The following is a 9,474-nucleotide window of genomic DNA, read 5'->3' as shown; positions in this document are numbered from 1 at the left end:
CAGTACCTGGCCATAATACAGTACGCAAAATGGCCGCCGTGTCAGTAAAACTTTTTCACATTTGGAAGATTTGTTTGTTATTTTTTCACATGAATTAAAGAAAATTTCTCTTACCTTATCAGTACTTGGTAATATATCCTTTTGCCTTTATTACAGCCCTTAATCTTTTAGGAATTGACGTATACAGACTTTTTATAGTGTCGGAAGTGATCGAGGCCCATATTTCTTTAACAACACGAATCAAGTCCTGTCTATTTTTGATTTCATGTAAGCGGTGTTCTAAACGAATCTTAATTGTTCTCCATACATTTTCAATAATGTTAATATCTGGTGATTGACTTGGCCATGTAAGTGTATCTATATTATTTTCATCTTTCCATGCAACCGTCTGTCTAGACTGATGTACGGGGCAGTTATCTTCTTGCAACATCCACGGACTGTCACTGAATTCTTTCGCAACAATTGGCCACAAATTGTTATCCAAAACAGAAATATACTTCTCGGAATTAATATTCCCCTCAACTTCGGTCAAAGTTCCCACACCATTGTATGATAAACAGCCCCAAAACATGGCTGATATGCCAGAGTGGGGGGAGTGACTGCTGTACATACCAAGACATGCGGGTTGAAATCGCTCTCCAGGTTTCCTCCAAACATGAACTTTCTTGTCCTTGCCCAAAACAACTTTCATTTCATCGCTAAAGATGACTTTAGACCAGTTTTCTTCAACTGTCCAAGCTAATTTAGACCGAGACCAGGAAACTCGGGATTGACGATTGTTCTTTGATATCGTTATTTTCTTGGAAACAGAGCATCGCTGATAACACTGCTCCTTCAATCTACGTCGAACTGTTCTGCTAGAAACTTGTTCGGGTACAGAATCATTAAAAACACTGGTTAAATCTGACAACGTCTGTCGCCGGTTTTTCTTAACCAATCTTTCCAAAACACGATCGCGCCTGTCCGACACCAATCTCTTCCTTCCCGATCTTTCCTTGTTTTCCACTGAACCTCTATCAGAATTCCGTTTTAACACCTTCTGCACAGTATTTGGACTAATTCCAATCAACTCTGAAATTTTCCGGCTACTTAATCCATTTTTACACATACTAACAATCGTCTGATTGCTCTGTTGATAGGTCTTTCCCTCTGGGAGCCATTTTGTATGACGTATTTTTTATTCTAAGAATAGACTACTGGAACCCTTATTGCACGTGACGTCAGTTATGACGCTAATGTATGGATGCGTGTGACTGTCAAAACTTGTTACTCTACAACAACCGAAAAATCAAGAAAGGAAATTTGTGTATATTTGTTTTGATTTTACGGCGGCCATTTTGCGTACTGTTTTATGGCCAGGTACTGTATGTCAAAGGGAGATTAATAGAAAAAGATGCGCTCGTGGTTTAAATGAGAAAAATTATCATTCACCACTTGATTTCTCACCTCAGTCAGGTAACTTTGTGAACACAAAATTCTATCACGTGACGTTTAAGTTACAGTAGTATGTTATGTGCTAACTAGGACATTGTTTTCGAACACGTTAAGTTGTCAAGCATTGATTTAAAGTCTTCTGTACTTACATGGGCGAGGCCTAATGTTGACACCATAGTAAATAGTATACTTGTACCATATAGAATAGATAGGGTTATGGTGAAAGAGTGATCACGTAAATTTTTATACATGGCATTGTTATTCATGCAAGTCTAATTTTAGTACCATTCTGATAATGCCAGCTCCACCGCTCATGCATATTAATATCAATCGTATATGTTTAATCAAGGGCAGATAAGCGAAAATTCTCCTTTTTTCGAAAGTTGTAAGGAGAAAAACATAGAAAGAGCATATTGTATCACAGTCTAAAATCTTAATTCATGTTGGAAATTTACTAGACTCTGTAAAAGATTTAACCAAAGTGTAATTAGGTTAAGAATAAGAGCAACAGAAGCGATTTTTATACCCCTGTAAAACAGTTACAAAAAAATTCTATACGAAAAAAAGTCCAGTATTTTGACTATTGGACTGAAACTGTTAGATTGGAACTGTTAAAATCGCCTGTTAAAAAAGACTGTTCACCGGTGACGTCACATTCCGCGAAAACGTGTTTGTAGAGAGGTTTAGCAGACCAACGGGTACGCGTACTTGTACGTGTAAGTTACAAGTTAGGACTACGCGTACCAGCTCACGTTACTTTTCTTGTTTAGCAGTTGTAACGTGTACCTGTACGTGTAAATGTTTTAATGTAATTCTAGATATCCTCTCTGAGAATTTTAGTCACAGTCGAAAATTGAGAATTCTGCATGTGTTAATTTTATAATACATCATTGTTTATATATATGTATATTTTATTTATCACAGATGAATAAAATAAAATAACAGTGCTATTGCATGTATTGGAGGAAGAGATACATATTTGTTAAAATAAATAGCCAACGGGGAGACAGAAGCTACAAGTTCGACCTTACATATACTTTGCAATTTACACGTATGTTCATTCGGGTACATACGTGTAGAAATTTGTCATTACACAAACTGATGATAATGCACATATTTTTCTTTCTACACGTACACGTACGCGTACACGTTAGTTTGCTAAACCTCTCTATTGAGTAGAAGGGGTATAACAAAACAGTTGTTGACTGTGTCTCGAGCAACAGTTGATCTGTCGGACCGGCTCGCAAACTTTTGCCCGCGGCCTTCGGCCTTAGGCAACAGTTTTGCGAGTCGGTCCGACAGATCAACTGTTGCCCTCGACACCAGTCAACAACTGAATACTGAAAAGGGCCAAAAACCCGGCGCTAAGTGCAGTCATCCTTGTCCATAAAACGTTCCGCTAAACTTATGCATCTTATATTTCAATTCAGCTTACACTTTGGTAGAAAAAATATTTAATACTCTAAGCAAGAAAGAATTCAAATACATCATTGTCATACACGTCTACTTCATTTTTTACTTCGTGTTTGTTTGGCAAATGGATATATAATGGTGTAGTTAGTTTCTCGTTTTTCATTCACAGGTTCGTTGCGATCATATACCCTTTGCAAGCCCGATCGTTCTGTACGATGAAACATGCCAAGTTTGTGACCATTTTCATCTGGATCGGATCTTTCGTAATCGCCTCTCCAACGGCGTTTGTACAGGTCAGTGCCTTCTGCTCTGGCATCAAAGCGTCCCAGTGATAACGATCGTAAACAAGAAGGGAACTATTGCATAAACTTTGACGCCTTCCGGCTAGAATTGCTTCTTTTTGATACTTTTACTGAGAGAGTGATGTCATCAGGGGAAAACGTTATATAAACAAAATTTTTATCCTTTTTGATAAGACGAAACAAATGGGGAATATGTTATGTACCAAATTGCGAAAGTTTCGTAAAATCGTGATTATTTTTTGGTCGTGTTTTTTCTATGATGAATTGCAACAAATGTCTCTTTTCATAGAAACTGAAAGAGGTGGGCAACTCGCAGCGCAAGGCCCATTGGTGTGTGAAGCAGTACATGTCTCATGAGTTTGAGATCGCCTACGAAGTTTACATGTTCTTCATCCTGTTCGCAATTCCTTTGGGGGTCATGTTAGTGACCTATATCCGAATTTCCATCGAGATTTGGGACGTGGTCTCCAAAAGAGCAGTGTTAAGATCTGGGAGGTAAATACAATCAAGTCTTTGTCATTTATTGCGGAATAAAGAAAAACTCTACGCCGTTCATGATTGCCCCCTCCTCCATGGTTGCACTGATAACAACTTTATAACCGTCTTATATAAATTATTTATGTTTCTCTACCCCGTTAATAATAACAAAAAGGATGTTAATTTTGTTCATTTTATTTTGGGACAAAAATTTTAGAAATTTCGATCGACATGTGCTTCGTTTAACCTTTGCCATAAACTTCCAGGGAAAATGCTTATGAAAACGAACGCGGTTGTTTGCATTTTATTTAGGAAAAATATCTCAGGCATATTACATTTCTAAAGTTCTTGTCTTTGAAATCAAAACTTTTGAATAGAAATCTGACAAAGATTGGTGATTGTACTTTAAAATATCATTTTTTATTCAATTGCGTGATTAAAACTAAAAGCTAGTGTCTCCTTTCAGTATCAAGCTGTGCACATAAAATATCTTATCGGAGCTTTAAATAAAACACTTTATTTTAATAAATTTATTTCATGTTGAATGGAGGCATATGATTTTAAGCCGATTGACTTGCTGATTGTTGAGCTAATTGGTTTACATACGGAGACCGTACTCAATCAAAGTACAAATAATCTACGAGCGAAAAGATTGCATGTTGAACTTCGCTTTTAATTCTTGATGAATCATGTTAACCATATTTATGAGCTAAGTATCGAAATTTTAGAAAACATCTTCTTCTACCATAAAAGTGAAGGGACGCTGCTGCGGCATTATCTCGCTTCGAATCAAATCAAAAATGAATCAAAAAACCAAATCATGCAGTCTCCAGAAGGGAATATTTTTCATGCGAAAAAAAACTGTGTCGGCAAACATCAATTTAATAAACAAAAAACCGTTCGAGTTTAAAATGTCGCAGCGAATTTATCATCATATCTTGACAACATTTTCGCCACCATCTTTCGTGTTTCTAAATGTCTGCACATAAAGCGATAAAGACGACATTTATATGGAAGTTCCCATCGTTCTCATGTTTTTTTCTAGGAATCTTATGGTGCCATTTTCTATCATTCACATTCATCAATTCGTTCAACAATTGAATATGAATAAAATTACTCCAAGATCCGTTATGATATTTCATATTGGCATTTATTATGCATATAAAGTGACAAGAATTTTAGTAATTGTCTTCTGAAGCGATAACGATTTAAGAATGAACATTATGTCTGGAGAACAGTACATTTCAAAAGATAAGCAGGTGTGTCTTGTTTGAACAAATATGACCGATTTTTTAAAACACGACTACAGATGTCTCATAATTTTTCTGAGTTCCTCAATGCATTTCATTCGTACCATTTACGATAGAGTTACCGTTCCTTAGTTAAATTCATATCACCGTAGCCTCTGTCTGCTTTCTTTGGGAGACCATTATATAAATAGTGCCTGTTTGGGAGGGTAACAGTTGAAATTGACACCCCGAGAAAACCATTGTCAACCGACGCGAAGCGGAGGTTGACAATGGTTTTCTCGGGGTGTCAATTTCAACTGTTATCCTCCCAAACAGGCACTCTTTATTTTGTTATACTGAATGTCTTAATTTTTAAGAAAATTTTACTGCTTTTATATAGGAATAACGTGAATTCTACAGCGAACCGTACGCGCATAATTTTCGCGCATGTAACAATTTTTAATGTTACCCGTTGGTAAGTGCGTTACTAACGCTGAGGGTAATAGAAAATATTATTAACTGCGTCTTAACCAATTAGATTTCAGTATTTAACATGAAAGTATAACAAAACGGATTATCAACTGCGTCTAAATCAATCAGATTTCAGTATTTAACATTAAAGTATAATAAAAACGCATATCTTGTCGAGTCAGTCTATATCGATGTTGATAACAAGGGTTATATTATTTTTAATTATCCTTTGTTGTGATAACATTAGTTAAGGCAGTATGGGACAGCTGTCGATATTAAGGTGGATTAAAGTACATTATAATCAAAGTACTTTCACCAGTTTAGAATTTTCTAACTCATGAGTTACAGATTCGTTATGAATCCTCAAACCCACTGCGCTATATGCTTTTAGATGATAAATTTGGGAAAGAAACTATTTATAAAATTGCACTTTATATCAACGACGCAAGGTGTGATACATGGCTTCACCTTATTGATACATGTAGTCATATCAAGTACAGTTATAAAGTTATCTACATTAAATTTTGTTATCAACATACATTGAGTTATCATTGTGTAATTTTGTTCGATTGACAATATAGTATTTAATATTTTATAGTGAGTACAACTACTCCTCCAGTCAGAGTCAGAGCAATGGCGGAATGGCCAGAGAGTCCTCATTTGTCACTCAGTCGTCGACAAAATCTAAGTCTGTGCCCAACGCTTGTAGTGTAGATGCGAAGACCAGAAAACAGGTACGTTGGTTTGAGAGGGGAAAAATGACATCTCCACGAACTTTTTATTCAAATGAAATGGTTTTATATGTGTTTATCCATTAAGGTTGAAGTTGAAAATCATAGTTAAAAAAAATTGATCGAAGTTTTATTACGGTTTTTAAATATTTTTCTTTTTAAAAAGTCCACATCTCTCATCATATTTTTTCTTGAAGTCCTGAAAGAGTCTGCTAGTTTTTTCCGCAGCCTGTGGGTGATATCTTTTCTTTATCCTCCATAATTACCGACTTTTTCCTCAATAATTACCGACTTGGGGTCTGCTAGACATATAGATGTAGTCTAAATCTATCAAGCGTTAAAGACAGTTATTTCTTTGGCTCTATCAAATGCCCATAAGAGCAGTTTTTATTTCGGATTTTTTGACAATAAGGGGACATATGAGCAATAGCTGGCATAACGTCTAAATCGAAACCGCGCTAATAATGCGATCCGAATCTTTAACATTTGCACACGTCTGAAGCTTGCACACGTCATTCGATAATCTCTGTAAAGCGTCGCGTTCGTCAACCTCTTTGTAGGTCCGGTGAACTTCTGGAACGTCGTTCCAGAGGAAAGCAATGTAGTTAAACGTTTATTGCAATTCAATGAACCAATTCTGTAGAGAAAACTACTCTTAGAACCATTTTAACAAGGCCTTGGACTTTCAGTAGGATGTAACTATTTTTTGTGTCAAAACAAGTTAAAATGACGCGGGTTTAAGCGAAATATACACCGATTGAGTAGTCTTAACTCAAAAGCCATACAAATCGTGTTGATTTCAAAGAGCCATGATGGCTAAGTGGCGAGCAATGAAATAGACAGGCCTACGTCACACAACTACCCAAAGTTCAAGCTCTTGTTAAAATGGTTCTAGGTTTATAGATTGGTCAAAGTCCGACAGGGACTGATCGTGTTGGACTTCTACCTTACAGGTAATTCTGATGTTGATGGTGATCGTTCTTCTGTTCGCCATTTGTTGGGGACCAATCCTTCTGAACAATCTGCTGGTCGCAGCGAAGGTCATCAGCGATCTACACGAGGGATTCCTGAAGCCGATGCGAATGGCCTTCCATCTGATGTCGTACGCCAACAGTTGTGTCAATCCGATCGTTTACGGCATCATGTCCAAAAACTTCCAAGACAGTCTGAAAAGTGTTCTAAAGTGCTGCAACTCGCGGCAGACCTACCGAACGTACGTCTACAGCACTGATACCACCAGGGCGTCCATTCTCAAGTCCAGTAACAGCGAGGACAAAGATAATGGCTGTATCGAAATGAACTGAGTACCAGGAACCAAACTTTTCATAGAAGACACATTGTAAATAATTTCACTATGGTTTCTTCTCTAAATTCATATGTCGTATACTACTGATACGTTTATATTGTAGACCAAAAAATTCTTAAAGAAGTGGCTTTATTGCTCAATGTAAAAAAAATATAAAGATGGTAACAATGTGTTGAAATGTTACAACCCATTGAGATAGCATTTACTTAGTATAAGTATCACAAAAACTAATGCAATGAGATATTATTATAATATAGATGTATGTAGTAAATCAGAAAGAAGGGCATTATATAATTATATGTACATATACTGTAGTTTTGCTTTACAGCTGAATATCACCAAACAAATGACCCATGTAAAACATTCTAGTTAAAGGCAGCTGATGGTTTTCCATGTAATTTAGCTACCATGTGCGAACAGAAATATCATTCTTTTTTTTCTTTTTTTTGTTTACAAAAGATTAAGCTTACTGTTTTTCAAAATCACAATTACCAAAAATTTCGTTTTAATTCTTTACTAAACAAAAGTTTTCGTGGCAATTTTTAAGTTCATTTCGGTACATATGTATTATTATATCTACCTGTTAAAATTGAATCAAAGTTTTTGTCGTAATAAAACAACTGGCTGTTTCTTTGTAAAAAATAGAGAATTTTTTTTTGAAGTTCAAGGATTCAGATAAAAACTTCCATTTTCATAATTACAGCTCATTGAATTTCCAAATAGATGCTATTTATCCTTGTCGCCTCGATCTTATTTTCAAGGGCAACCGGTAGTGGGAGAACGTTTGCGGGAGGAAGCGGAAGTGTATTAGGTTTTGCCGTCTCATTACAACATTAAATTACTCTTTTACCGTTAATCCTTATCGGAACAGCGGGAAAAAACCCTTTCCCTTTCTTCAAATCATCAAATGTTCAGTATAAGTCCATATAAAAAATAAATGTATTCTTAATATTTATTGACTCGTCAGTGCGTGTCACCACAAAAGGGTAGTAATTACTTGCTCCAGGAATCGGGAAATACATTTTAATTGATTCCAATTAAGGTTTACTATATTTGAGTTCAAAGCAAGTTTAATGCAATTGTTGGAAGTCAGTCCTTGTCAATGGCATATTGGATCAATACACAAAAGTCTCTCAAAGACATAAAAAAACATAACCAATTTTATATGGTCAGAATGAAATGGTTTTAAGTTAAAAGGTTTTAGTTAGCATTATTTTAAAAACTAAAAATATCTCTGCTAATGAATAAAATTTTTCAATTCTAGACGTGATTTGAAAGCACAGTTGCATTAAAACAGATGAGTTGGTATTTTGGCAAGGCTGATACTTACATGCAATAGATTGTTGGGAATTCCTCACTGTAACAATGGCATCACATAAAAATTGTTAAGAGCGAATAAACCTGTGCCTAATAAATAGGTCTTGAGTGATATACTGTTATTTAAATAAATTGAAGCTTAGCTGCTCATGACTTTTAAGAAGTTACCAATACGGCTTAGTTCTAGACAAATAATTAATACTAAGACAGACTAATGTAAAACTGATTAATGCATTTAATTGTAAAGTGAATTAAAATTTATTTTACTAAACTATCTATCATTGCATTCATTAAAATTTGATTTTTAAAAGGTATTTTAGCATCAGATTCACACGTATGCTCATAAAAACTTCGTTTTTTTACGTTCAAAGAATTGTAAATAGCAAGTATATGCATAAACAGGTAATATTGTAATTTTACTAATATGCCAAAGTGCAGGTTTAGCCTTTCGAAAAAAAATATATTAAATATATATAATCATGCAACACCATTCTATTAAGAATTGATTGAGCATATTCTTGTCACTCATCTGTAGAATATAATTTATTTTCTCATTCAAATTAATTTTATGTCAGTCGGAAATCTGAATTGTTTTAATGTGATTTAGGACTAAAATGAAATTTTAAAAAATGTCATGGTTTATAAAATTTTGTTAGCCATATAATTGTAGGATAGCGTTTTGGATGTCCTGATTATAGCAATTATAATTACATAATGGTCATGCTGTATAAAAATTTATGTGCTTTATATATACAATGTACCTTAGTAGAGAAATATTTCTTTTAATATAATCA

The 9,474-nt window shown here is 35.0% G+C and overlaps 1 protein-coding gene across 1 annotated transcript; it reads left to right on the top strand.

The window, feature by feature from the left end:
- The first annotated feature begins 3,020 nt into the window (after positions 1–3,020).
- LOC128168151 (cholecystokinin receptor type A-like) lies at positions 3,021–9,474 on the top strand. Its single transcript, XM_052834263.1, has 4 exons — positions 3,021–3,140; positions 3,439–3,644; positions 5,925–6,060; positions 7,011–9,474. The coding sequence occupies exons 1-4, from the start codon at positions 3,063–3,065 to the stop codon at positions 7,359–7,361; spliced, it is 771 nt and encodes a 256-aa protein (XP_052690223.1). The 5' UTR covers positions 3,021–3,062; the 3' UTR covers positions 7,362–9,474.

This window comes from Crassostrea angulata, chromosome 10, assembly GCF_025612915.1.
Source record: "Crassostrea angulata isolate pt1a10 chromosome 10, ASM2561291v2, whole genome shotgun sequence".
Lineage (NCBI taxonomy): Eukaryota > Metazoa > Mollusca > Bivalvia > Ostreida > Ostreidae > Magallana > Magallana angulata.
Note: the sequence above shows the minus strand (reverse complement) of the source record. Positions and strands in the feature narration are given on the sequence as shown.

Bases quoted from the DNA above. Each gene is read 5' to 3' on its own strand.
- LOC128168151 (XM_052834263.1), top strand. From the start codon at position 3,063: ATGAAACATGCCAAGTTTGTGACCATTTTCATCTGGATCGGATCTTTC. The intron at 3,141-3,438 runs GTCAGTGCCTTC...CTCTTTTCATAG, and splicing joins CTCCAACGGCGTTTGTACAG to AAACTGAAAGAGGTGGGCAA. The intron at 6,061-7,010 runs GTACGTTGGTTT...TCTACCTTACAG, and splicing joins ATGCGAAGACCAGAAAACAG to GTAATTCTGATGTTGATGGT.